Below are 27,257 nucleotides of genomic sequence, written 5' to 3'. Positions count from 1 at the left end.
CCAAAACCCCCGCCTCACACCAACACACACCCCGCCTCACACCAAAACCCCCGCCTCACACCAACACGCACCCCGCCTCACACCAAAACCCCCGCCTCACACCAAAACCCCCGCCTCACACCAAAACCCCCGCCTCACACCAACACGCACCCCGCGTCACACCAAAACCCCCACCTCACACCAACACGCACCCCGCCTCACACCAAAACCCCCGCCTCACACCAAAACCCCCGCCTCACACCAAAACCCCCGCCTCACACCAACACGCACCCCGCGTCACACCAAAACCCCCACCTCACACCAACACGCACCCCTCGTCACACCAAAACCCCCACCTCACACCAAAACCCCCGCCTCACACCAACACGCACCCCGCGTCACACCAAAACCCCCGCCTCACACCAACACGCACCCCGCGTCACACCAAAACCCCCGCCTCACACCAACACGCACCCCTCGTCACACCAAAACCCCCGCCTCACACCAACACGCACCCCGCGTCACACCAAACCCCCGCCTCACACCAACACGCACCCCGCGTCACACCAAAACCCCCGCCTCACACCAACACGCACCCCTCGTCACACCAAAACCCCCGCCTCACACCAACACGCACCCCACGTCACACCAAAACCCCCGCCTCACACCAACACGCACCCCTCGTCACACCAAAACCCCCGCCTCACACCAAAACCCCCGCCTCACACCAAAACCCCCGCCTCACACCAAAACCCCCGCCTCACACCAAAACCCCCGCCTCACACCAAAACCCCCGCCTCACACCAAAACCCCCGCCTCACACCAAAACCCCCGCCTCACACCAAAACCCCCGCCTCACACCAAAACCCCCGCCTCACACCAAAACCCCCGCCTCACACCAAAACCCCCGCCTCACACCAAAACCCCCGCCTCACACCAAAACCCCCGCCTCACACCAAAACCCCCGCCTCACACCAAAACCCCCACCCCGCGCCACACCAAACCCCCACAGCCGCTGCCACAGCACTCTGCCCAGCACTGCCCCCAGGACCACGCCATCCCTCGGCAATAGAAGTCCCTCTGCCCGTTACTGGAAGCGGCAGGTGCACAGCACGCAGGAGCGCGGGCGGGCGAGCTCCGGGGTTAAACATTTACAGCAGCGTTGCCATTGCCAGTCAAGCTGAAGCCGGTAACCCAAGGGCAGCTGCTGCTCCGATCCCCACTGAGCGAATGCAAGCGAGGGAAAAAGCAGGTTCCTGCAGGTCCCTGCTTCCTCTGAAGAGGAGGATCACCCTCCCCTTGTCCTCCTGCGAATAAATCGGCGCGGCAGCAGCAACACAGCTTTGTCAGCTGCGGGCTGCTCTTCACGGATCCTTTTCTACCCCTGAAAGCAGGCTGGCTGTCTGCTTTTAGAGTGGAAAGGTTTAATGTTGATTGCCCGTCCTACCTGACGGGAAGGGAGAAACAGAATTAAGAGACTGGTGAGGGATAAACAGTGTTTAAGGGGTAGTAATTAAGTCTGTCTGTACAGGTATCCACTGCCAGCCGCGGGACAGCACGCGACTCTCTCCTGCCATCATTTCCAAAGGCTGCTTGTGCACCGGCCGAGACGGCCCACAGCACGGCGGCAGCGCTGCCTCGCAGAGCCAAACAACAAGAGGCTGCTCAGAGAGCGCTCAGGGAAAGGGGGGGATAACTGGGATTCTTCCAAATCAAGAAAAACAACAGTCCTGCGAGTTAGTTATTCTCTGTCATTTAAGCGAGACCAAGGAAAGGTGCAAGGTTTGAAACTTTTTCTTACCAGGAGGCCAACTACCTCTGCCCCTGCGAGTCACCCACAGTCTGGAAACCCAGAGACAGCCAGAAGGGTCCCACCACAGAGGGGGATCTCTCTCCAGATCTCTGCAGTCCTCAGAGCTGCCGAGAGCCGCTCTGGCTCGTAAAAAGAGCTCACACCTGACCTGCGCTACGGACCGGGCCCTTCGCACGGAAAAGCAAAGTTCCCACAGATCCACCCATCGTAAGCTGATCTTTATTTTGCTGACCTGCGCAGTTCTGCGGGACCCTCCGCAAAGACTACCGAAGAATCCCAACCCGCCAAGCCGCGCAAGCAGGAGCGGAAAGCCAAGCGCTCCCTCACTGCGGCTCACAGCACTGCAGGTCAAAACAAGCTCCTCCTCCCAAAACAGAAACCACCAAGAAAACACGGTTACAGCCGCAGCGCGAGCGGGGAAGCATCCTCCAGCGGCTGGGACGCACATCCCCGCGGCGAGGCAAGCCCTTGCGGGGACAGCCCCCTTCAGCTCCCCTGTACGATCTCAACACGCAGCCTGGTGCTCTAGACACACAAAACACCGTGGCAGCCTGCTCAGCGCCACCCGCCAACCCGCTTTTCCCCCGCCTCTGCGCTCTCTTCTCCGACCAAAGGGGCTTCGCGTGGCTCCAGCGTACGGCCCAGACGAGCTGCGCGAGGAGGAGCGGAGCTCACAGGCTGCTCTGCCACACGCCGGCTAAATCCCAGGAAGCGGCTGCATTGCAGGAAGGCCGAGCTCACATTTCTGCTCACTAAAACGTCCTCGCTGCTGCCTACTGAAGCGGCAAGGAGCCCGGGGTAACGCCGCTCTGTGCGCGGGGCCAAGGGGGAGCAACGAGCCGGGGCAGGCTGGGTGCAAAGCCGAGGCCTTGGTTTATAAAGGAAGACTGGTTGCAACTGGAAGGGCCAGTTTATTAGCGAAACCTCACATTGCAGAGAATTGACAACACATTGGAAAGGGGCCAGGGCTGCTGAGGGGGCCAGTCTTCTGAGGCCGCACAGATGTACGTCCCCCAGCTCCAACCCCAGCAGGTGCCACGGAGGGGAGGGTTAACGGTAACACAGCTGATGTTTACAAGCAGCCTGAGAGAGCCAGTATTAAAGTTCCAAAAAAGCCTCCCCGTTAGACAACGGTTAAAACAAAAATGGTTTAAAAGGTTTTAAAAGCTCCGTGTTCTTGGCTGCAGCATAAAGGGGAGGCAAAGGGCTACAACACACACAGGTCTCTGTGGGTCTCGGCACTCGGGCTGCTCTACCAGTGAAGGCCGGAAGGGGGGGTCTTCTCGTCTTTGTTGCTTTCCAGAGAAAAGGGTGGGATTCGGACATCAAAGTGTGAGCCATCAGGCCTCTCAAATCGAAAAGTACCCCTGCAAAATAATGGCAGAGATCACGCTGAGGCCAGGGGCAAACACAGCTAGGAATCATCAGCTAGAAGGTAAGACATGAGCTCTTCCGTATCCTGCGCAGGAACTCCGGCGCTGCATTTGCCAGCCCAGCCCAGCAGCACGTACGTCGGCTCAGCAGCAAGGACATCTGCCTGCCAGGATGACTCATTTATTGGAAGACTCCTGGGCGGTTTACATCACATCGCTAACATACATTTCCTAAATAAAGATGTCATGGTTGGAGCCTCCGGGAGGTAAGCACGCTCCACGCATCTGCGGCAGCGCTTACCCCACAGGAGACAGAACCATCTGAGCTATTTTTACCAACTGATTACGAGTAAATTCGGGTTCGTATTTCTTGGCAGAAGCTGCACTGGGTAAGAAGTCTGCGACAATATGAAATCCCATCACAGATGTGATTTGGAACAGCTTCTGCTTTGCATTTCAGAACTGAATCTGCCTGTCCTTGTACAAACAAAGAACTTGTTTACTGCCCTGAACTACAGACAACTGTACTGCAGAACACGACATGGGCAAGAGGATTGTGGAGATGAACTAACAACAGGTTCTCATGATGGAGAGGACACAATCAAACACCAGAAGTCAAACTAGCAGCTTCTGAGCTGCAGAACCTTTGTCTCTTTCTCTTCAGGATGCATGCAGAGAGGGAAAAACTACTAAACAAGCCTGTTCTATTTCCCAGGGCACGCATTCAGGCAATTCAGAATGCATTAAGATGGTAAACAAGGGTATATCCCATAGGCAAAGAGCTGCTCTCTTGCTTTTCCCAACTCAAAGGCAGTCCCAAGGCAGCTTAACGCTGAAACAATTTCCTTAAAAACGCAAGCCAGAAAGATCTGTCATACAGAAGGCAAGATGTGGCTGTGCACTTCTTGTTCTCACAGAGACAACACTAGATGCGCTCACCCAGCTGAAATGCAAATAGGGGGAAACTGCTTTAACCCTGCAGCACAGGCCAACAACTCAGCTGAGCACTTTCCTACCTGCAGTTACAGAAGAGGAGACTCGAAGACCCAGTTAGACTGAAGGCCTTATCTGGCCTAAACTGGGAAAAACCCCACATGCCAGTTCCTTGTGCAGACCTGCACAGCTTCACTCAGGGATAAAATCAAAGCCCAACCCCCTCCAGAGAGAGGGGATTCCCTTGCACACATCCCTGCTCCCTAGGGAAACACCAGCATCAAGCCTTGCCTCTTGCACCAAGGACTGAAAGGGACGGAAACTGAGTACAGCAGAAGGTGACAGAGAACTGCTTTGTGTCTTCTCAGATCCAGTCTAGCACAGACCACAGAAGGAGGATAAATCAGCCTGGAACCTCTCTTGGTGCAGAGAATCCACAGATCTTACTGCTAACCGGGATACTGCTATAGAGAAGCTCATAAAAATTTTAGCTATCAGATACGTCCCGCCCAGTCCACTGCCACCCACCTGTCGGCCGTAACTCCAGACTGCAAACCGCGTCCCAGCTCAGCGCTGCGGGGTCCCACCCCTAACCCACTACCGCAGTAATAACTGCTCCTCACCACATGTGACCGCTGGATGCCTGCAGGGAGACGTGACTGCTGTACTGAAACGCCGGCTGTTCTTTGGACAAAACTGGCTCCTGAGAAGACAAAGAGACACTCTGCATCAGCAACGGATCTTAACGTTTCCCCACAGACAGGCATCAACAGGAAATCCATACAGCAAGAAGGAAAACCGGGATCTCCACACCTGAGCATTGCTACCAGTTACACAGCAAACAACCTGCGCAGTGAGTAGTGCCAGAATCACATATTACTCCAGTTTTCCCAGTATCTATCACTTAGGATCACTCTCTAATACTCAGCGTGAAGTTCCGGTTCACGCGTAGTAACAATGGATGAGAAGCTCATGTGATTTTTTTTTCATTGCCAGTTTCCTATTCCATCTATTTCTACTGCCCACTAAGCAATTTACTGGCAAATGAGCCCAAGCAAGAGGATTCCAGCTGTACTTCCCAAAAAAAGCTACACGATACCTACCCTTCCTACAACGCCGCGGCCCCTGACCGTTTCCAAGGTGCCAGACAAGCTAAATATCCTCCAGTGCCGTTCTCGGAGCTGTACCACTTCGCTGTCGAGGTTCTCCAAGCGAATACAGTAGCGCCACTGGACAGAAGAAAGACTTATCGGGAACTGGAATCAGCAGCAAACAGTTGCTAACCCATAGCCGATACTGGGAAACAGTTGCCAGGCAAGGGCTGCTCTCCCTCAGAGCTTATCACACAGCAATGATGCCCCAGCAAATAAACTCCTTCCCTTTAACTGCTTGGTGAAAAAAAAAAAAAAAAAAAAGGCACTTACCCAGTAGACATGGGAATTCTGGGCTTCCTGTCAAGAGAAACAAAAACTTTAGCAGCTGCCCTTCAACGCTCGGCGCCAAAGCCTCTTCAGCTGTCAGCACAGCGCAAGCACGGGGGCTCTCGCCCCGTGCCAGACTGACACGGACGACTCACGTGAGCGCAGAGACAGCTGTTCTCCGAAGCAGCCCATCAGCAACCGCCCGGCACCGGCTCTGCTCTGGGCACGTAATCATGCGGTGGGGGATCTGCAAGCACCTCGCGACTACGGAGGGCTGATCTCCGTGTTAATTACGCACTTTTTACAGAGCTAGAAACACCCGTTTCCTTGCCTTCAGGCACCTGTTTTTCTAACAAGGTCAGGACAAACATCAGTTGGGCTCCACAGAAGCTGCGATTCCGCACCAAAACGTCCACCTGCTGCGGCGCAGGCTGCCCAGCAGCTGTGCCTGTCTGGGCTTGGAAATCGAACCGCTGTGGTGATTCCCAGCCCTCCCACTCAGAAGTCTACTGGAGCCTCATTATTCTGGATGATCCACATGAAGTGCTTACACTATAAAGAGCAAATGGTTATCAGCTAAATCCAGAAGGCTTTAGCCAAACCCTCTAACCCCCATGAGAGCGAGGAAAGAGGGGCAGACACCCACAGGCCCTCCCCACTGGGCAGGATAACCGCGACCGAGGCAGTAAAGGACCATTTCACAAGCCTTCCTAAAAATCTCCCTCAATATCTTGCTAACGCTGTTCTGCGGAACAGTGCAGCGTATTTCCCATCCTGCAAACAACAAGCAAAAGCTAAGTTGCAGGAGCTGTTCTCCAAAAACGAACGACAAAACCGCTTCGTGTTCATACCTCTGCTGAACATAACAACAACGAAATCGCAACCGTGATTAAAAAGTCATTTCTCCAGTAAGCAGAAGGTCCCTTCAGTCAATAAACTGTTCTTAGACAAACATGCAAATTAAACAGATCACAGAACAAACGCAGTGTTCTGGTTTTGTTAGTGAGGGGGGGCCTAAGGTGGTAGCTTCTGTAGGAAACTGCTAGAAGTCGCTCCCCTTTGTTCAGTGGACTCGGCCGGGCCTAGGGCGGACCCGCTGCTGGCCAAGGCCGAGCCAATTGGTAGCAGAATGTCCCGTGATAACGCCTCTGCGATAACGTATTTAAATAGGGGAAAACAGGAAAAAGAGAGGAGAAGATGTGAAGCAGCTGAGCGGGGGGCAGAGAGGGGGAAGCGCGAGCCTTGTGGGCCTTGCAGGCCTCACCCTCTGGCCTCCCGCCGGGCAGCCGACTGGGCCCAACTCAGCCCGGCCCGGCTGCAAGAAGTGGAGAGGAGATGAGAAGTGAATGAGATGTAAAAAGGATCCTGAGAGGCGTCTGCCAGCCTGTTGTGAGGAATGGCTGCAGACGCCAAGGTCAGTGAAGGAGGAGGGGGAGGAGTAATGTGGCTCCTGGCCAAGATTCCCCTGCAGCCTGTGGTGAAGACCATGGTGGAGCGGGTTGTCCCCCTGCAGCCCATGGAGGTCCACGGAGGGGCAGAGATCCACCTGCAGCTCGTGGAGGACCCCACGCCAGAGCAGGTGGAGGCCTGAAGGAGGCTGCGGCCCGTGGAGGGCCCGCTGGGACAGCTGTTCTAGAGGGACTGCACCCCGTGGAAGAGATGACCCACGCCGGAGCAGTTTCACGGAGGACTGTGGCCCATGGGAGGGACCCCACGCTGGAGCAGAGGAGGAATGCGAGGAGTTCTTCCCCTGACGATGATACAGCGGCGTAAAACAACGCGTGATGAACTGACCGCGACCCCCATTCCCTTTTCCCCCCCCGTGTCGCTCGGGAGGGGAAGGTAGTAGAGATAATGTTAAGCCCGGGAAGAGGGAGGGGTGGGGGGAGGTTATCTTGTTCCCTGTCTCATTCTCCTGCTAATTTTAGAAATAAATGAATAGTTTTCCCCAAGTCGAGTCTGTTTTGCCCGTGACGGTAACTTTAAGGATTTCTCCCCGTCCTTATCTCAAACCTTGAGCCGTTTTTCTTATATCATCTCCCCCTGTTCTCTCGGAGGGTGGGGGGAGCGGGAGAGAGACTGCGTAGTCTGGTCCTGATCAGGGCTGAACTACGACACGCAGCGACACGCAACGCAGGCCTACCCTCATGCCCATATAGAACGGGATGACCGTGACGCGGATGTTCTCTGTGGTTTCTCGGTGCACATCGGAGAGCTCCAGCCAGGGATGGTTCTTCTCCTGCCACGCACACAGCGTATCCCTTGCCACAAAAGGCGGAACTGCGGGGAGGGAACGGTGAGGGTTTATGAGAGGCATACCATAACCGGAGTGCTTTCCCCTCAGAGCAACTCCTTTCACATAGTCGCAAAAATTACATAAAGGAGGCTTTACTGTAAAAAAACCCCAAACCAGACCAAGATTTTTACACCGGATCCAAGACAATGAGTTCTGGATATTTGTCATAAAATATCTCAAGTATCTGGCTCCAAAGATTTCCCTCCGAGGCCAGAAATTACCTTTTGTTTGGTCGTACATGAGAAACCTCTCAAAGAGCTCGTGCTGGATGGGCACTTGATCAGTGGAGCTGTAGGGAAGGATATCTTCATGGCTTACGTAGTCCAAACCTGAAAAAGAAACCCCAAAAACCATTGAACTTCCTCAGCGAAGAGCAGCTCGGAAGCCTCCTGACAGAGAAATGAATCACACTAGTGAGATGTTAAGAAAAGGATTTGGGCAGCAGCAGCCAAACGTGTATGTAAGAACGGAGGAAATGGGCCAATAACAACCCTTGGCAGCGTTCTCCTGCGAGATTTCTCCACAGAATGATTTCTCTGATAAAAGACACTGCCTCGGAAGCGACTGCACTGTCACAAAAGTTCTTTGGGCAGGAAACGCACGGGATAAGGGGAGATCCAGCTGTCCTGGTAATAAAGCAGAACAGCCCACATGCAACAGGACACACATATGGGATCTGTCTCAAGAACACAAAGTAGATAGGCTTGTGTCTGGCCAAAGTCTGCCCAACTTCCCCCGGTCCAAAAGGGCCTCGTACTCCAGGCATCCTGTTGTTTCTAGCACAGCCCAAACCACAGACAGATCCACCACAGCAATGTCCTGTAGGAACGGCTGCTTCACCGGCTGAAGTTGGCTGTTGGCGACTTTCCTGACCTCGCCTCACAACAAACCACATCTCCGCAGGTTACAGGTGCTTTTCACTCACCCGGTATGGCGTAGAGGGCTCTGCTGTCGTCGTGGTTTGCCAGGAACGTCACTGCTTCCGTCTGTGATCTCTGGGACTGAGAAAAAGGGAGGTTTACGTCTTTCTGCGTGGATTGTTGTGGGTCTGTTTCCAGACACATTTCAGTTTACCGCTGTGGTTTCTAAAGTGTGTGGTGTTTACTTTACTTCACCAACGCACCTCCGAACATTTCTGCCTTTAATCCCTCTAGATTAGTTCTCCACTCAAACAAGTGAAAATCATTTTCAGTGCTGCAACCCCCATTCACAATGACCTGTGAGCACCAGCGTAGCAACGCCAACAAGATGAGGAAGCGAGGCTGGAAAGGGGAAACATGATCCAGAAAACAGTCACACGATATTCCAGATCATCCTTCTCAGGGAAAATATGACTCGAAGAACAAATTTGACCTAAAATTCTAAACAATCAAGCTAGCCATCAAAGCAGTTTTCTTTCAGTGCCTGTCCACCCACAGCATTCACACAGGAGAAGACGTTTGAGTTTCAACACCAAGATTATGGGTTACTTACTATATGTGGGCAATCCCGGGCGTCTATTAGCACCTGGTAGTAAGTGTGCGTTTTGCCCTTGACCTCTTTGGAACCGTGGCCTGCCGCGTTCTCGCTCCTAAAGAGAAAAGCAGAGCACTGAGCTGCAGCGCAGGATGGCAGCAAACTGCTGTTACCAGGACCGAACACATTCATAAACAAGGACTTTTTTAAAAAAAAAAAAAACAAAAAACCACATTTCACTGTAATAATTTGATTCCACCTCATAATTTGATTAACCTCATGTCAGCCACTCGCACGACAGCTGAGCTGAGAGGGCAACCAGCGGTGTTTGTCACAGGCACAACAACTCTGTTTTCAGACAACTCGGAAGTTCTTCCTGCTCAGTCCAGCCCCCTGTTTGGGGTGGGTCCTTCTACTCCCCTCCGATTCTCTCTCTGCTTACTCCTCGTTCCTTCCCAACTCCACACGCACACTCACCCGGCACGCCTCCGACACAGGCCGGGGGGAAATGGATGGAAAAGGGGAAAGAAGTGAGCGGTGACTTGGTCCACGCAAAGGATGAACTTGGTCTGAACTTGGTCTACTGGGCTGAAACTGGGGAGGCAGCCGACAAATTTAACTCACTGGCAATCCACAGAGGAAGCAGCCTGCAATTTTTACACAGGAGCCTACTCCTAACTTAAGAAGCAATGTAAGGTTTTGTTTCATTAAAAAAGAATGCCAGGAGCATGATTTTTTATTTTCTCCATACTTCTGTCTCTAATTAACACTAAATTAATACTCGTGCAATGTCTCTTCTTTAAGCACCTCTCTCCTAGCTTACATTCACGCAAAACAGACCCGCACCATTATTCTCCTTAAGAAGACTTGCTTACCCCAGCCAGAACATTCAACACAAAGCGTAACTGTAACAGTACAGCAGCGCATAGCCTTACTTCTCTGTGACAGGAGAAGCCACGTCTCGATCATAAAGCCTGGCTTGCCAGGGAAACAGGACTATCCCTCGATAGCCAAACACGCTGTGAAGAAACAGCTGAAAGGGAGAAATAATTGCATTTGAATACACAGCTTTAGTCAATTTAGATGCAACAGAAAATGCGAAGCAAAAACCCCTCTTCTGATAGTATTTTTAAAAATCTGTTAACTGAGATAAAATGAGAAACATCTACAAAGGGTACGAATGCACAGGCTGGGAATACGGAGGGAATCACCACGGTGCGAACTCAGAGCAGAAACGAGGGAACATAAACAGTCTGGGAAGAGAAGAAATTCACATCATCTCTACGCCATACAACTGAATGAAGTAATAAAGCAATAGAACGGCAGACGCGCAGAAAGGAGACCGGCACGGGAGACACCGCTCAGGAACACAGAAACGCATCTGCGAGCGCAGAAATGACGAGTTCAGTCCTTATTTCTCAAACTCAGCGATTGTCCCTTCTGCTCCCAGAGGGAGAAAACCCTTAAAGCCAGCAGAGCAAACGCCGCGGTAGCAGCAGTTGTGTCATGCTGCAGATTCTTATCAACTCGCTTCTGTCAGATGACCGGCAAACTGCAGACGCAGCAGAGACAACGAGCACTGAACTGTGAAACTTCGGGCCTCCTGCTACAGCGCAGCAGCACCTTACGGGTGTCCCACCGCCGCGGAACCGGCCCCGCTCCCCGGAACCGCTCACCTGACCCGTCTCGTATTTGCCGTGCTGCTTCGGTGCCTCAAACACCCCCACAGTCTCCAGCACTTTGCCCTCTGGACGGTTTCTAGGAGCACAGAGGTAGTTTGGGGGGCGCGCGGGGGCTGGACCAGCCGGCACACAGAACCCCAGCTCCTGGTGCTCGCCAAGCACAGCCCCCCACCTCCTACATCCCTCGGGCGCCAGGCACCCCCCCGAGAGCCCCCCAACGCAGCAGGCTGCGCAGTCAGCCCCTCTTCCCTGCCCCCCACCCCCCTGCCAGCCTCCCCTTTGCCCCCTGCCCTGGACACCCCCCTGTCCAGTTGCCCCAATTCCCCCCCACCCCATCCCTACCCCAGCCACCCCGACAGCCCCCCAACTCCTCCCCAATCTACCCCCAGGGACCCAACAGCCCCCCAAGCCCCACCCGCACCCTAAACACCCCCTCAAAGCCCCTCATTCCCATCCCCAAACACCTCCTTACAGCCCTCCCCCCCCCCCCGCCTTCCCCAATCCCCGAAAACACGCCCGCACCCCCTGCCCTCACCCCAACCCTCCCCTCCACACCCCCAAACCGCCCCCCCGGGGCCCAGGCCTCCACCCTCGCCCCAGGCCTCACCGTGACGAGAGGTGCCGCCGCGGCGGCAGTAGCAGCGGGAAGGCCGCCGCCGCGGCTCCCCCCGCACCCAGCGGCCTTACCCCGCGGGCCGGGGGCGGTTCCCAGAGCGGCAGCCCGCGGGCCCGGCACCGGCTCAGCGCCGCCGCCACGAACCGCCGCGCCGCGCAGCCCGACATCGCCGCCGCCGGCCGAACCTCCCCCCGCCACCACCGCCGCCGCCAGCCCACAATGCACCGCGCTTCCGCTTCCCGGCGGCCCCCGCGCGGCGGGCGGCGCCGCTCTAGCCCGCTGGCCTCCTCGCCGCTCTATGGTTCTCCGCGTCGCCTAGGCGACGGCCGCCGGGCAAGATGGCGTCGGCGGTGCGGGCCGGGCGGCGGCTGCGGAAAGCGGTGGAAGGCGGCGAGCTGGCGGGGCTGCCCGCCGGCCTGCGGGCCGAGCTGGAGGAGGCTCTGGCCTCCGAAGGCGCCCTGGTGCCCTTCAGCCTGCTGCGGAGGCTGCACGCCGCGCTGCGGGAGGCAGGTAGGCCGCGCCGCCCCTGGCCCCGCGGGCCGCCACCGGCCGGGCCGCGCCGCCGTTAACCGTCCCGTGTCCTCCCTCCCCGCAGAGTCCCCGCTGTACCTACACCAGCTCCTGCAAGGCTGCGAGATCCACCTGCCCGAGGTGCCGGTGCCGCCGCGGGTAGGCGAGGGCCGGGCGCAGGCTGCGGGAGGCGGCGGCGGCAGCTCCCGGCCCTCACGGTGGCTCTGCCCCTTCCCCCAGAACCCCGAGCTGGTGGCCCGGCTGGAGCGGATAAAGGCCAAGCTGGCCAACGAGGAGTACCAGCGGATGACCCGCAACGTCACCGGCCAGGTGAGGGGCCTGCTGTCAGGATTTGTTCCTCAAAAGCGCGTCTGACTGAGAGACAGCGAAGGAAATCGGCCCCGTCGAGCAGAGGGAACGCGGGCAGGGCCTTGAGGAGCGCACGCTGTCACTGCACGGGGACAACAGCGGTGCTGGGGGCAGGGGTGGGACGGGGTAACGCGGATGGTGAGGGAAGAGAGATACTGACTTTTGGGAACAGCTCACTGTGCCAAAGATCTCAGGTTTTGGTCTGGGAGACCGAGCGCCTGCGGTAAATGTTTTACTGGGAGCGCCTGTGCTGCCTTTTTCTGAATGGTTATGTTTTTGTCGTCGTTTTAAAATGAGATCACTCATGTCGAGGTAAAAGGTGAAAAACCAGGGCAGTATTTGGGCACTCGTTCTTTCCAAGGAAGATCTGAGATCTTTTGGCGCAGTGACCCTTCAGACAAGGCAGCGTCCCTTCCTGCTGCCATTCCTCGTGGTTCCGCCCTGCCTGTCCCTCCTCCGTGCTGCGCGCAGCGTCCCTGCGCGTTAAGCCCCCGCGCGCGTCCTCCTGTTGCGTTAACTCTTGGGAGGAGATCTGCTCTGCTGTCAAACGTGGCCGCTCCGTCTACGAGCCAGAGCGGGTTTAGCGGAGCAGGGCGGCGGCGACGGCAGCGTTCCTTTCAAACGACGCGGAAGCGGAGGGGTATTCCCTCATCCGTGTGCTCGGCGCGTTCTTCCCTGCCTCCCCACCAGTACCTGGTGTTTGAAATCGTGCAACCGTGTCTGATTTGACAAAGAGCGTGCAGAGCTTTACAACATTCAGTCCTTGCCAGCTGCGTGAACACGGGTGACAAGCTGAGACCCTTCGGCGTCTCTGCTAAAGACAAACCTGCAGCGGAGAACCCACGTGCCAGAAAGCCCTCGCGCTCCGGGAAGCGTTTTGGTTAGAAATGACCCCTTCTCAACGTCCTTGAATCAGACCCCAAGAAAAAAAAACCCAGAGAAACCTGGGCGCTGTGGAACTGCTGCTCCCCCGCAGCGCGCCCGACCACTGCCAGCCCCTCGGCTGGACTTCTGAGTCTCAGGGACAGGACAGGGCGTTGGCATCGCTTTTATTATGCGGTTAACATTAAAATACAACGGATCACGAGTCGGTTTAATCCCTTCTTTTAGGACATGAACGGGACATTGGCTGAATTTGGGAGGCAAGGTAAGTGACGCCTGGCGGCGCGTACCCGCGGGCGGGAAGGTCGGCCACGGGAAAGCCGCGGCGCTAGCTGTTGGCGTCAGCCAGCCCTGCCCTCTCCCAGCGCCTCACCGGAAGGTTTTAACGCACAAAAGTGTTCCTCGAGTGAAGGGCCGGCCCGCTGGGCGTTCGTATCGATATTTCTGCGGGCGTACAGCACGTGGATCCTCGCGTGTGCCCGGAGCCCAGCTGAGGCAGCCGCAGGCGGGCTCCGTTAGCAGGATTACAGCTGGTGCCCGGCCCCGCTCTCCCAGCCTCGCCTAAAAGCACGATCGTCTTTCCCGCCTCTCTCCAGTTCGCTCTGTTAAAGCCGTTGTCATCACCGTCTTCAACTTCATTGTCACCGTGGTGGCTGCCTTCGCCTGCGCGTACCTGGGCAGCCAGTACATCTTCGCGGAGACCGCGGCGGTGAGTGAGCCTCGGGGCGTGCTTGCGGCACGCTCTGTGCCGGCCGGGCAGGAGCGGCAGCTCGAGGCGCGCGCAGGGTCACTCCTCTCTCTTTTTGTGTCCCCAGCGCGTCCTGTCAGCAGTAATTGCGGCCTCGGTGGTTGGCTTGGCCGAGCTGTACGTCATGGTGCGGACCCTTGAAGGGGACCTTGGGAAGCTATAATCGCACGCGTCCCCGTGAACTGCGGCCCTCGTGCTGGAGGCTTTCGCGCTCCCCAGGAGCCATCAGTTTGGGGCAGGTTTATCTTCTACCCTCTGTCTGTACCTGTGCCTGCTCCCGGGAAGGCTGCTGCATTCCTCAGGCCTCGTCCTTGGCTTCCCGCTCCTTAACGTTCCTGAAACGGACTGTGGATTAAAAATCCCGCAACTGAAGAGGGAACGGTTGTGGACTCTCACCGCCCCAGCACAGAAAGGGGCGTTAGCTCCTGCCGTTCCCGCTCTCCTGTGAGCTTGTGTCCTTTTATTTTGGAAATAAATAACATTGTGTGTTTGCGACCTTCTTCCTGCCTGACAGGAGACATCAGTTGCGGTGCTGGCCTGGCATCTAAAAGACACCGCGGAGAGCTGTGAATCTTCCCTCTCCCTCTGCAGCCTGCTCCCGCCGAACGCTCCCTTCGCCTGCCCTCGCGGCTCCCGCCTGCTCCCTCGCCCGCTTTCGGGAGAGCGATTTTCCCTTGCGACCCACGTGGCAGCACCTGACCCAGCTCACGTTTCGGGGCGAGCCCTTTCCCCCTCCAGTTCAGGAGGGTGATGGTGTCCAGCACAGCCGCGTTGGGGTGGGGACTCGGCTTTGCCTCCAGCAGCTCAGCCTCCTCGCGCAGCGGCTGCTGCATCTCCGGACGCGCGTCCCTGTGGCTGTCAGCGCCTTGGGGACCGTGGGGTGCGCAGCGAGGGGTGCGTGGCTCTACCTCCCCTGGCCAAAGGGTGCCCAGCTTCTCGGGGTGGGGAGGGGAAGCACCTCAACACAGAGCCCGGGGGCTGTTTTGTTTGGGTGCTGCGGAGCAGAGAGCGGAGCCAGCTCGGTGCCCCCACGGCCCCGCGGTGGGGAGGGGGGCGCACCTGCCGGGCGGGCAGCCTGCCAGGGCCGGACACGGTGATTAATGCTCTGATGGCAGCTAAGCCCCTCCGCGAGCACGCTTTAATATCCGATACGGGGAGATCCGCCGGCACCTGCGAACGTGCCTGCGGATTAGGGGCGGCCACGCCACAATCATCTGCGGATGCGGCATCGGATTAAGGTATTTTTTTTTTTTTTTTTTCCTAAAGATTAGTTGGTATTACGGGGGCTGATGGGGAGCTGGCCCCGCCACGGCTGCACCGGCATTTAGGATATTGGATGACATCCTCGGGACCTTCGGGACCAGCGGTAATTCCTCACCCTAATGAAACCGCAGCGCTAAGCTGGTGAGGTCTTGGTGCCGGGGGGGGCTCCCAGTGCCGGGGGGGGGCTCCCAGTGCCGGGGGGGTCCCCGCTGCGGCTACGGCTCGCCCAGGTTGGTGATGGCTGCACTGTAGATGAGGTCGGAGATGGAGCCCAGCGACGTGGGGAGGCCCCGAGCGGGACTGCGGGCTCCCGACGGCTGCAGGATGGGGGCCGGGCCCGGGGCGGTGCTGTCGGGGGGTGCCGCGGGGAGACCCCGCTCCTCGGGTGGTGGCAGTGGCGGTGGCTCCGGTTTGGCGCTGCGGATCCTGCGGGCGCGGCGGTTCTGGAACCAGACCTGGGCCGAGCGGGGATGGAGCGCAGGGACACCGTGAGACACCGGCGGCCCGATGGGGCGGCCCCGCCGAGGAGGAGGGGGGTTCCAGCCCCGGTAAAGAGGGGACGGAGAGGGGGTCCGGGTCCGCGCTCACCTGGATCTTGGCCTCGGGGAGCTGGGTGAGCTCGGCCAGGCGCTCCCGGGTGGCGATGTCCGGGTAGGGCACGGCGGCGAAGGCCCGCTCCAGCTCCGACAGCTGCCCCCGGCTGAAGGTGGTCCGCCGCCGCTTCCGCGGCCCCCCCGGGCAAGGGCACGGGCACGGGCACGGGCACGGCCCCGGGACGCAACCGCCCGCCGCCGCCGTCCCCGCCCGCCCGCCGCCCGGCCCGCCCGCCCCGTCGGGGAAGCGGAGCAGCGGCTGGGGGGCGCGGGAGGTGCCCGGGGCCGCGCTCATCCTGCCCGGCTCCCCCAGCCCCGCCGTCGCCTCCCTGGCTTTTATCATCCCCCCACCCACCAAGGGGGGGCTGGGACCGCCCCGAGCGGGCGGTGCTGCCCCCCCAGCCCTTCCCCAGCGGCTCCCGGGGCCGCTCCCCGCTCCGCGCACCTCGACTGCCTCGGGGATGGGATACCCCTGACCCCCGGGGGCCATAACCCCACCAGCTGTCCGTACTGGTTTCCCCCCACCACCACCACCCCGCCGCCGTCGATGCCCGGTGGGTCCCGTGCGGATGCCGGTGCTCGAGGTCCGGTGCCGGTGGGTCGGGGGCCCCCAGCAGATGCAGGAGCCCGGGGCCCCCTGCGCCCCCTCCCCGGCTCCCAGGGCTGAGGTGCCTCCGCCCGCCCACGCCCTCCCCTTGCCCCCCGCTGCGCCGGGCCGCTCTCCCGGGCTGGCACCGGTCAATGTTTAACCGGAGCGGTGGGACCTGTTGTGCGGGGCAGCCCGGGCCGGCGGGCGGTGGCTGCTGCCGGGACCGGCCGGCCGCTGCGGGCACCCCGAGCCAGGGGTGCTGGGCGGGGGGCGAATGGAGCCCCAGCCGGGTGCGCGGCCCAAAACGCTGCCACGGGGCCAGGAGAGAGCGTAAGTCGGTGGGGAGGCGGAGGGGACGGAGACCGCCCCCGTCCTGGAGCTGGCAGGGCCTGGGAAGCGACCGCCACCAGCCTCCCCCGGCCAATACAGCCGCCTGGGCAGCTGGCGGGGGGCTGGCACCCAGGAAAGGCTGGGGGTGGCGGGGACAGGGCCATCCTTCTGCGGGGACGTGGCCTCTGCCAGGCCCTGGGCCACAGTGGGGAGGGGAGGACGGCGTGAGCACGGGGTGGGCATGGGCCCCTCTCTGCCCCAGCCCCTGGGGTGCCCACGGGCAGAGCCCCCAGCGGGGGGGCACCCCTCACCCCACTGCCCTCCTTTCCCCAAAGGAGCCCCAGAGAGGAGCGGGAGGGCCTCGAGGAGGGCAGAGAGACACGTCTGAGAGTGGTACTGAGGTAAGAGGGGGGACGCAAAGGGCTTGAGGACACCGCGGGGACCCTCCTGCCCAGGGCAGGGGCACAGCGTGGCTCCCTGAGGTCCCCATGCAGCAACACCCCGGTGTCCCGGTCCCCCCCTCTGCCCTTAGGGTCCGGCCACTGACCTGCAGGGAGACGCGGCAAGGTGACGAGCGGGTTGTGCACAGCCTTGGCGATGGCACTGTCCACGTAAGTGCCACCTTCCCACAGGGGTCCTGGGTGGGGGGGCCAGGTGTCTGCGGCACCCCCTGAGCTGCCACCGTCCCTGTGCCCAGGTGAGCGCAGCCAGGCACGATGCCACCTTCGGGTTCAGCGCCGTGTTCGACGCGGGAGCCTCGCAGGAGGCCGTGTTCGAAGGCAGCGGGATGAGGCAGCTGGTGGAGCTGGCGATAGACGGGTGAGTCCCAGTGAGCCCCCCCGCAGACCCCAGCCCTCCGGCACACCCTGCGCCCGCTGTGCTGCACCCGTCCAGGCCTCGCCGGCGGGTTTGCATTGCCGGGGATGTGCCGGGAGGTGGCAACCCTGTGCCACAGCCTGGGGCCATGCCTGAGGCTCAGCATCTTCCCCAGCTTCTCCTGCACCGTCTTTGCCTTTGGGCAGACCGGCTCGGGGAAGACCTACACCTTGATGGGACCCCTTGCCCAGGTATAATGGGCATAATCCTCCCCTGGCCTGACCTGATCCTGCCGGTGGGATGGGCTCTTCTCGCCTGGTCGTGGGTGCTGGGGTGCTGGGAGGAGGTGGGTGTGAACATGGCGTGGCTGCTCACCCTCGTGGTGTCTGCAGAGTGAGACCCGGCTGGCGGCCCCAGGGCTGATGCAGAGGTCCTTCGCCTGCCTCCTGGAACAGAGCCGGAGCCGCAGCTCTGACCTGGCTCTCAGTGCCTCCTACCTGGAGATCTACAATGAGCAGGTAAGCACCCACCTGGCTGCCCAGCCAGGCCCCGCTGGTCCCCCTGCCTCCCCTCCCCAGCTGCCTCCCCTCCACCGTACCCTCCAGGTCCGGGACCTGCTGAGCCCAGGGCCACCATGCACCCTGCCCCTGCGGTGGAGCAAAACCCGCGGCTTCTACGTGGAGAACCAGCTCAGCGTGGACTTCGAGAGCCTGGAGGCCATCACTGACCTGCTCCTGCAAGGTGCTGGGCCGTGGGCGCAGGGCTGGGGCATGTTTGGGGGGTTCTCAGCCCCCCACAGAGCTGTCCCCGAGACTGGTGGGGCTCCAGTGGCAGCCAAGAGGCCAGGCAGGCTCGTGTCTGGCAGGGAGTGGGCAGTGGGTGCTCTGCCGGGGCGTGGGGTGTCATGCCCCCATGCAGCTCTCCATCCTGTCCCGGCAGGATCCCAGAGGCGACAGACCTCGGCACACGCGCTCAACAGGCACTCAAGCCGCAGCCATGCTCTTCTGACCATCCACATCCGCAGCCGGGCCGTGAGCACGTGTCCTGCTCCAGGGGGAGGGCTTGGGGGGCTGGGGCTGTTTGTGGGGGTGCAATCAGCCTCAGGGTGGGGGGGGTCTCCTCCCCAGGGATGCACTGGTGGGGCTGGGAGGAGCAGCAGGGAGCCAAATCCCAGACCCAGGGATGGGACACTGCTATGGGCTACGGGGAAAGGGACGAGGGGGGATCCAGAGCATCAACCCCACAACTTGGGTCCCGCAGCCCAGCACCTGCCCCAACAAGCAGGGCACGCTCTGCTTCGTGGACCTGGCTGGCAGCGAGCGGGTGAAGGAGACCGGCTCCAGTGGGGAGCTCTCCGTGGAGGCCAACAACATCAACCGCAGCCTCCTGGCACTGGGTGAGAGTTAGGGGACCCCCACCATGGGAGCATGAGCCCCATCAGAGCCCCGTTGCAGCCTCTGTGGCTCGCCCTCCGGCAGGACACTGCATCTCTCTGTTGGCGAAACCCCGAGGGAAGCGGACGCACATCCCTTACAGGGACAGCAAACTCACCCGGCTGCTGGCCCGCTCCCTGGGCGGCTCGGGCGTCACCCTCATGGTATGTGCACAGAGAGGCTGGGCAGGGGTGCACCAAGTCACAGCGGGCCAGGGGTCTCACCCCGTGGAGGGGAAGGCTGGAGGGGGACGAGTGAGCCCCTGGCTGGCAGCTGACCTGTGGCTCTTCCTCGTCGGCAGGTCGCCTGCATCTCCCCTTCCTCGCGCTGCCTCTCGGAGACGCTGAGCACGCTGCACTACGCCAGCCGGGCCCGGAGGGTCACCACCAGGCCCCTGGCCAACAGGGTACGGCAGGTGGGGGCTGCAGGCAGGATGCTCTGCCCTGCTGCCGGGATCCCTCTGAGCCACCTCCTCGTGCTCCCAGGTGTCCCGGGAGAAGCTGCTGCAAACCTTGGAGGAAGAAATCCGGGTCCTGCAGCTGGAAAACCTTTCCCTACGCCAGCAGCTGTGCCTGCCCAGGGTGCCGACAAGGAGCACAGAGGTCCCGGGGACCCCATCGAGGGCAGGGGCATGGCCGGGCTGGGGGGACAGGTACGGCCCCACAGGGCTGCACCACTCCCCTCTCAAAGGGCAGCTCCCGTCAGAGGGAGCTCCAGCCTGGCCCAGCCTCTACGGCCTCCTGCGGGACTTCGTGGTGGAGAACGAGCAGCTGAGGTATGGGGAGCACGCGCAGGACCCACAAGCAGGGGCTCAAGGGATCAGCGGGGCAGCCAGAGCCCTCCCGGCCAGGCAGCACCCCACGTCAGCCAGCCTTTCCTGGGGACTCCCCGGGGCCAGGCAGGGCTTGGAGGTTCGCCAGAGGCTGCCGATGCCCTGCCCTGCTCCCTCGCTGCTCCCCAGGCAGCCCCAGCTGTCCCCAGAGCCTAGTGGTGACGTCCCAGCTGGCCCATCCCGCAGAGCCACCCGCAGCTCCTATGACAGCCAGCCCCAACTCCGGAGTGCCCACATTCCCTGTGTCCCCCCCGGCCACCCCACAAGGCTCCGGCAACCCGACGCGACACCTGCCTCTGGCCCCTGGCTGCCAGTGAGTGTGGGGCGCCCTGGGCTCCATGGGCATCCTCGTGTGGGGCAGTGCCCACGGCAGGGTGAGGGTGCACAAACCACCCACACACTGCTCTCTTCCCTCTTGCAGAAGCTGCCTCCTGCCTCCAGCCACCCTGGCTGCCCCCAGTGCTGCCCCGGGCCAGCTGATGCCATCATGTCCCAGGTATGGCCCTGGGGGGCTCTTCAGAGGGGGGTGGCACAGCGTGGCACAGCAATCTGACCGCTCTGCTTACCCCTAGACACTGCCAGGGCCCCCCGCACCGCAGCCGGTCCCCCCCGAGGGAAGCACCAGCATCCTGCCACCTGGCCAGGAGGACACGGCTCTGCCCAGCTCCCATCAGCTCCCCGGGCACCCCCAGCCGCCCCAGAGGAAGCGGTGAGAGCCAGGGCCTGAGGCCACCCCCCTGGGCAGTAGCTGTAGCTCAGGAAGCCCCTGGCGTTACGGTGAGTTGGGGTTTGTTCGTGCATCCTCACGGCAGGAGCCGGGGCAGGAGCAGGAGCTTGTCTCAGCGGCACCCGCGCCGCCCTAGGGACCTGCCAGGCCCTGAGCGCTGTCCCAGCCCCGACGGAAGGGTCATCCCTTCGGCACCGCCATGGCCACCGGGACTGCCGGAGCCCAGAGGTGAGCAGGGCAGGCAGTGACTTGGATGGGGTCTCCCAGCGATGGGCACCCATCCCGAGCCCAGCTGCAGAGGCGTGGGGCTGTGGGCCTGATCCTGGGGGTGCTGGAGGCCTCACCTCGCTGGGTCTGGGCTGGCAGCCGCCAGCACCGTCCCTCTCTTCCAGTGGGAAGAGGCACTAGACTGGCTGGCGGAGCAGATCTGAGCAACCGCAGCCACACCAGCAGCGATCTGGCACAGCCCACGCAGTTATTACACCTGGGACGACCACAGCCCTCGGGGGGCACGGGGATCTCTGACTACAAGGACCGCGCAGACCACAGGACGGATGGACGGACGGCCAGGGCTCTCCAGCCTGCACAGCGCTCACGGTTTATTTCTGTCTAGCTAAGGGCTGTGCTGCCGGCCGGCTCCGGCGGGGCTCTCAGGTGCTCTCCTCCCCGGGCTGCGGGCAGTTCAGCCAGTACTGGGCGATGGAGCGCGGGTAGCGGGGCCGCACCAGGTCCACACGCTTGGTGCGCAGGTTGACGCGGTAGTACTTGTCTGGGAGGAAGGGGAGATGGCTGTCAGGACTGGCTGCAGGGCAGAGCTGCCAGCCCTCGCTGCCAGCCCTGGGCACCTTCCCACTGTATCCCGGAGCTCAGGGACGTCACAGAGCGAGAGGAGACCTCCCGGTGCCCCAGCAACCCTGGTACCGCATCTCTCCCGGATCCCACCGCCGCAGACTCACCTCCGACAAAGAAGTAGACGCTTTGGAGGGTCTTGCACTGGGAGCCCGACAGCCAGTCGCTTTCGACGCTCACAGAGTCGGAGCCGTTGTGCAGCCAGCTCCAGAAACCCAAATTCAGTGACCGGTGGCTCTTGTACCTCTTGCGCTGGCGACTAGACTTCCTCCTCCGGGGCTGGTTGGAGGCCACGTAGATCCTGCCGGCCATGGCAGCGTCCAGCCGGCTGGGCACCCCCCGCCAGTCTCTGCTGATGTACCGCGGGCTGCTCACCCCGACTGGAAAAAGAGGCAAGAGAGTGAGCGAGAGGGGCAACGATGCGTGGGAGTGAGCTGAGCCCAGCCCCACAGGCAGCCCCCAGCGCCTGTTCCAAGACCCACAGGGATGCTCCAAAGGATCCCAGCCTGGATGGGATGTGTGACAGGGACCAGGCAGAGTGGCGAGCAGCCCCTCGCCCCACCCTTGGCTGGGATCAGCCCCGTGCTGCTGAGCTCCTCTTCTCCTCCTCTCCATCTTTCATTTCTCTTGCCCAGGGCTGGGGTTTTCCTATGGGATCTCCAGCTCCAGCGGGAATAAACAGTCCCCAGCAGCGATGCTGTGGTGCAAGATGGCTGGCAATGGGCTTGGTAGTGCGAGGCATGAGGGTAGCAGAGGGTGGGATTTGGGATGCTATGGGAGATGCAGCTGGGGCCTGGGGGGATTCCTGCACATAGCCTGGGCTCCTGCCCAGCACAGCGGCTCATACAGCCTGCCCGTGCTGCCGGGCATCGCTCCCTCCTCCCTGGGTGCCTGCACCCCTCACAGCCCATCAGTGTGGGCTCTATTGGCACCCGCCGGCCCTTTCCCCCAGGGCTGGCCCAGCCCTTACTCTTCCTGCCGCCAAAGAGGATCTGGAAAATGTCCTCCCAGCTGTCGCGGTTCATGAAGGCGTAGTGGTTGAAGACGGCGGAGGGGGAGGACTTCTCGCAGTCGGCCTGCGTGGGCTGGTGGGCGAAATCGTAGGACCAGTAGTACTTGTCTAGGAGAGGATGCACAGGGCATGAGCGGGGCGACACACGCACTCGCGGGGGAGCAGGAGCTAGAGGAGTGTCCTGCCCACGGCCACTGGTGCCAGGCTCTGCCCGGCAGTGGGGGGCTGCACCCCTTACCCTTGAAGAAATAGACTCTCTCATTGCCGTGGTAGCTGTGCGCGGGGAGGGCGAAGGCCGCGTCAATGCTGTCCGGGATGCCTTCAAAGCCCTCGGAGATGTTGCGTGGGTACCCGGGGTCCAGGGCTCCATCGTCAAAGCGCCAGTACTGGCTGCCCTGGAGGGGTGTGGGACAGAGTGGGGGGTCAGGGGGCTGGGTGCATCCCCCAGGCATGGGTCTGCCGGGAGGAGCGAGCGGATGCTAGCGAGCCCTGTGTTGAGGCTGTGGCTGCCTGGGCCCCTGGAGCGCCACAGGAATTTTGGGATATCTGACAGCCACTGTGTGCATGTGTGCATGGAGCACGCCAGGGTGGGGTGGGGAACCGTGCCGGCCGTCCCAGGAGCACCCCCAGCCTTGCAGCCAGGCTTCTGCCCACCTTGAACAGGTAAGTCTTGCCCTGGCAGTTGATACGTGTGAAGGCTGCGTCGATGGGGCCCTCGATGCCCCAGACGTCACTGATGAGCTTGGGGTAGCCAGGCCGCACGCTTGTGTCATCCAGCTCATAGAAGTACTTCCCTGAGGAGACAAGGGAGGTGGGAGTGGCAGGAGGGACCACAGCCACCAGTGCCGGGTGATGGCATGGCAGCATGTCCCATGTGCCCAGGAAAGGTCCCCGAGGTACCTCGGAAAGCATAAAGGGAACCATTCTTCAGGTCGGTGAAGGCGTCAAAAGGTTTCCTGCTGCACAGCTCCTCGGGCTCCTCCACAGGGTCCCGCCCTCCAAACTCATCCGGCGTGGTGTTGGGCACCTCATCCACGGGCACCTCCGTCAGCGTCTCCTCAGGGCCCGGCTCGCTCCGCAGCGTGGGGTGCACCGGCAACAGGGACGTGGGCAGCTCTGTGGGGGCTGCCTCGGTGGCCTGTTCTGTGCCGAGGTCGACGGTGAGGTTGTAGTCGAGGTAGTCATCCTCCGGCAAGGCGAACACGTCTCCCCGGGTCACTGCGGAGGGAGCAGGTTGGTCCCTGGGAGCCCTGGGCGTCTCCCATGGGATCTGGGTGTAGGAGCCACTTGCTCCTACAATACGGATTTGCACGGACCCCCAGGGCCCCACGCTATGGGCAGCAGTGAGCTGGCTGCCAAAAACCCCTGACGCTGCAGCACCCTGAGCACCAAATCCTGGCACTGACGTCACCCTGTGGACACAGGTGGGTGCAGAGCTGAGCCAGCACGGACCCCTCCGAGCCCCTGCGGTGTCAGACACCCACAGCCACCCCGTCAGCCCCTGCCCCGGCCGGGAGGGCAGCCGTGGGACCGGTACCTTTGACTTTGCAGACAGTGGAGTAGTCACTGCAGCAGCTCTGGTAGTACACGCAGAGGGTGTCGCACTGACACTTGCGCAGTTCGTCGAAGCCATCGTCGCAGCGGCCCACGCAGGAGTCTGCAAGAGCCCACAGTCAGTGCAAGAAGAGAAATGCAGGGTGGGCAGCAGGGCCAGTGCGCCTCCCGCCCCAGCCAAGATCCAGGGGTGAAAGCACGTCCCAGATTGGGGGACCCCACCTCTCTGTCAGTACGCCCATTCCCGAGGGCTACAGCGGCACCTCTCCCCACTCCCATCCACGTCCCGCTGGGACGGGAGCTGGCAAGCAAGCTGTGGCGGGGTCCCAGCTCCATGCTGGCAGTCCAGCCACAAGGTGGTGGAGGATTTGGCCAGGACACCACCAACATTTGTGTGCCACCTGCTTGCCTTCTCCCCACGCTCCAAGGTGTAACTAACATGGCCAGTGGCCACAGCCATCACCTGGCCCCCTCCTCACTCTGCCCAGGCTCCCCAGCCCTTCCATCAGCCCAGGAGCTGCACTTGCTCCTTCCCCACCCTGGCTGCAAGTGGGAAGCATCCGGCATGGAGCTGGCCGGCTCCGGCTCACCTTCAGCAGCACGGACGGTGGCAAGCAGGGCCAGCACGAGGGCTGGGAAGAGCAGCCTCATCCTGGGCGGCTGGGACCGCAGCCCTCCTGCGACTGTGTGGGCTAGAGCACGGCTGTGGCCGGAACCTTGGCATCCACTGTTTGCTCAGCCTGCCCCAGTAGGAGAAAACAAACAGGCCAAGGTCAGAGCAGAGAGGAAAGGGGCAGAGACGCTCTCCTGCCCAGCATCCTCCACAGCCCATGTGGAGCTGGGTGCATTTTGAGGGGGACAAGGCCGTGCCTTTGCTGCCAGCTCCTTCCCAGCCAGGGCGTGGGTTGGGCACCAGTTCAGAAAGCAGTGGAGGACAGCAAGCCAGACCTAGGAACTGGTTTTGAGGTCCTGCCACACTTATTTCATAGCAAACCCACGGTATTAAAGTTCCCAGCCTCCATCTCAAGGGGAAGCTGTTTCCCAGCCTGGTTTGGCAAGACAAAAACCCTAACGAGAGGGGATGGGGGAGTGATGCTCAGAGAGCAAAGGGAAAAGCCCTGGGCTTATGCTTGCCCAAAATGGCACTGTTTTGAAGGACTGGCCTGTGGGATTTTGGCTTTCTCGATGTCAGCAAGGCTAGGAGCAGACCTGGGGATCCCCAAGGCTCAGAGGCTCGGGATGGAGCAGGTGCCACCGCTGTTCATGGGGTCCAGGGGCCAGGGGTGAGCAGCTGGGAGAGAGGGAGCAAGAGTGGAAGCCCTCTGTACTTTCACTGCAGTGGACAAACAAAAGCCTGTGTATTTTGTTCCCATCATTCCCTTTCCAGCCAATCTTTTTGGTTACTAATTAATGTCGACTCAGCTCTTTCAGCAGCTCCTGATAACTCTGTGATGTTTATTTAATCAGGGGCAAGGAGCAAATGCACACGGGGCTACAGAGATGCTGCCTCCAGCTGCCTCTGCAGCCGTGGCACTGCTGGGGTGGGAGCTCCATGGGGTCCACGCCGGCCCCAGGGCAGGAGCAGCGCAGCTCTGGGCTTTAATAAGTGATGGAAGATTTGGGGAGAGAAGAAACCAAGGAAGGTGCTCACTTCTCCAGGGGCCTTGCCTCTGCCAGCTTGGACACAGGCAGTTCCTGGCACTGGCCGCTCCCACCCTTGCTGGAAAGAGCTTTGATTTGGTGTTGAGAAAGGCATTTCCACCTGGAAAGCCCTGGTGAGCTGAGGGCAGCACCCAGACGCCAGCTTTTGGGGCAGGACTTCTCCAGCAGCCCCGTCACGCCCCTCCTTGCCCCCTGGCCTCAGCTACGGTGGGGCTGGCATCGTCCCAGGGAGCAAGCATCAGCGCAGAGTAGCACTAAAGCTTCATCCCGACCCTGTTGAATCGAGCCTGGGGGATAAGCACCCTGAGACGGCACAGGCTTGCGGGGAAGCTGTTGGGGAGAAGGGCTGGGCAGTGTCTAAGCTGCTTTTGCTGATCGGCTGAGACAAAGCTCCCTCCTGCTGCTCCAGGCTCCCAAACACCAGCAACTGGCTCAGCGAGCCCTTCCCTGGATGCACGGCAGGAGGAGACCCCAGGAGAGGGGCTGCTTTGGGTAACAGGGCCCTGGGGAGCTGAGCAGAGCCAGCGAGGAGACCCCTGCCACTCCCAGAGCCCAGGCTGCTGGTGCTGGAAATCCCTCTTAAAAAGCAGAGCAGAGCAAAACTAAAACAGTGCAAAGCTCAGCTCTGTGGGCTTGTCAGGACAAGCCTAAGGGAATGGTTTGAATTCTGGCCCCCCCCTCCCTGCCCCCAGACAGCAGCCTCCTCCTAGATAGCAAACCCCTCTGCCGTGCTGCATCGCAACAGCCCCCGGTTAGTAACAATTTATCGGGAAAATCCTTACTGGTTCTGTGCTGAGCCTCTCCTGCAGGGTTGCCTTGTTCACCGTCCTTCGCTGCGGGCTGGTGTCCCTTTCCTCTGTCTGTCCCTGCGTTGTGGATTCAGAGAGGATTAAAAGCGACTCTGTGGCATCAAAACATCAACTTGAATTTAAGTCTCAGCCTGAGCTGGCAACAACCTGGTTTTGGAGCAAAGGATTTAAGCTGCTCCTCCCAACACAGAGAAGTGTCCAAAGCATTTCTGCCCTGAGCACGTTTGGCCTGGAAAAAAAAAAAAAAAAAAAAAAGGAAAATAAAAGGGGCCCAGGCTGCCTCTGCTCTTTCTTTTATCATGTAAATCCCGATCCCACTCAGAAGAGCTGCTCTGAATTTCCACCTTGCAAAGGGGGCTATTTACCCCCCTGCACCGGCACCAAACGGGTTCAAAAAGCAGCGCCAGCGGGCCACAACCTCACCGTGACCACGGGCCCTCTGCTTCCACCCTGTTCACCCGATCAGGTCACAGAGGGTCCCAGAGAAATGCGGGGGTCCCTGCCTGACGCGGCGGTGAGCACAGGCTTCGCAGCAGCTCGGGCAAGTGCAGGGGACAATGGGACAAGCCCCCGCTCAGGGTGGGCAGGGCGAAAGCTGTGGAAGGAGGGGGAAGCAGGGGATGCCAGAGCATCTGCAGTGAGGAGGGGGATGCTGCTGCCCAGAGATGAGCCCCTCCTTGGAGGGGCGGCGCCTGCGCGGGGTGACATCAG

The 27,257-nt window shown here is 60.6% G+C and overlaps 5 protein-coding genes across 7 annotated transcripts; 2 read left to right on the top strand and 3 right to left on the bottom strand.

Annotated features, from left to right (window-relative positions):
- Positions 1-2,683: 2,683 nt before the first annotated feature.
- POLDIP2 (DNA polymerase delta interacting protein 2) lies at positions 2,684-11,753 on the bottom strand. The gene is made up of 11 exons (XM_086763071.1): positions 11,560-11,753; positions 10,947-11,028; positions 10,206-10,303; positions 9,289-9,385; positions 8,741-8,816; positions 8,037-8,144; positions 7,663-7,799; positions 5,523-5,549; positions 5,202-5,327; positions 4,722-4,801; positions 2,684-3,159 (listed from the first exon to the last, which is right to left on the bottom strand). Exons 1-11 carry the CDS (start codon positions 11,733-11,735, stop codon positions 3,045-3,047), a joined length of 1,122 nt encoding a protein of 373 aa, XP_086619197.1. The 5' UTR covers positions 11,736-11,753; the 3' UTR covers positions 2,684-3,044.
- Positions 11,754-11,873: 120 nt separating this feature from the next.
- Positions 11,874-14,577, top strand: VMA12 (vacuolar ATPase assembly factor VMA12). Its single transcript, XM_086763316.1, has 6 exons — positions 11,874-12,078; positions 12,164-12,237; positions 12,319-12,408; positions 13,558-13,594; positions 13,926-14,038; positions 14,145-14,577. The coding sequence occupies exons 1-6, from the start codon at positions 11,907-11,909 to the stop codon at positions 14,238-14,240; spliced, it is 582 nt and encodes a 193-aa protein (XP_086619442.1). The 5' UTR covers positions 11,874-11,906; the 3' UTR covers positions 14,241-14,577.
- A 946-nt stretch (positions 14,578-15,523) lies between these two features.
- SEBOX (SEBOX homeobox) lies at positions 15,524-16,228 on the bottom strand. The gene is made up of 2 exons (XM_086763317.1): positions 15,929-16,228; positions 15,524-15,795 (listed from the first exon to the last, which is right to left on the bottom strand). The coding sequence occupies exons 1-2, from the start codon at positions 16,226-16,228 to the stop codon at positions 15,556-15,558; spliced, it is 540 nt and encodes a 179-aa protein (XP_086619443.1). The 3' UTR covers positions 15,524-15,555.
- Positions 16,229-16,739: 511 nt separating this feature from the next.
- Positions 16,740-21,424, top strand: KIF12 (kinesin family member 12). 3 transcript variants are annotated; one of them, XM_086763228.1, is made up of 17 exons: positions 16,740-16,852; positions 17,188-17,253; positions 17,385-17,463; positions 17,550-17,671; positions 17,844-17,919; positions 18,061-18,186; positions 18,274-18,409; positions 18,608-18,699; positions 18,929-19,064; positions 19,147-19,265; positions 19,403-19,507; positions 19,587-19,876; positions 20,063-20,246; positions 20,355-20,429; positions 20,506-20,642; positions 20,746-20,888; positions 21,027-21,237. In XM_086763228.1, the coding sequence occupies exons 1-17, from the start codon at positions 16,797-16,799 to the stop codon at positions 21,089-21,091; spliced, it is 2,007 nt and encodes a 668-aa protein (XP_086619354.1). In that variant the 5' UTR covers positions 16,740-16,796; the 3' UTR covers positions 21,092-21,237. The 3 variants fall into 3 exon arrangements, with proteins under 3 accessions (XP_086619354.1, XP_086619355.1, XP_086619353.1); XM_086763229.1 differs by lacking the exon at positions 16,740-16,852; XM_086763227.1 differs by lacking the exons at positions 16,740-16,852; positions 17,188-17,253; positions 17,385-17,463; positions 17,550-17,671 and having other exon boundaries at positions 21,053-21,424.
- VTN (vitronectin) lies at positions 21,234-26,662 on the bottom strand. The gene is made up of 9 exons (XM_086763230.1): positions 26,520-26,662; positions 24,666-24,815; positions 24,059-24,178; positions 23,422-23,739; positions 23,176-23,315; positions 22,760-22,916; positions 22,480-22,629; positions 21,617-21,889; positions 21,234-21,429 (listed from the first exon to the last, which is right to left on the bottom strand). The coding sequence occupies exons 2-9, from the start codon at positions 24,724-24,726 to the stop codon at positions 21,311-21,313; spliced, it is 1,338 nt and encodes a 445-aa protein (XP_086619356.1). The 5' UTR covers positions 24,727-24,815; positions 26,520-26,662; the 3' UTR covers positions 21,234-21,310.
- Between the last annotated feature and the right edge of the window lie 595 nt (positions 26,663-27,257).

Source organism: Chlamydotis macqueenii, chromosome 19 (genome assembly GCF_036417535.1).
Source record: "Chlamydotis macqueenii isolate bChlMac1 chromosome 19, bChlMac1.mat, whole genome shotgun sequence".
NCBI classification, from domain to species: Eukaryota; Metazoa; Chordata; class Aves; order Otidiformes; family Otididae; genus Chlamydotis; species Chlamydotis macqueenii.
This window is presented reverse-complemented; position numbering and strand designations above follow the sequence as displayed.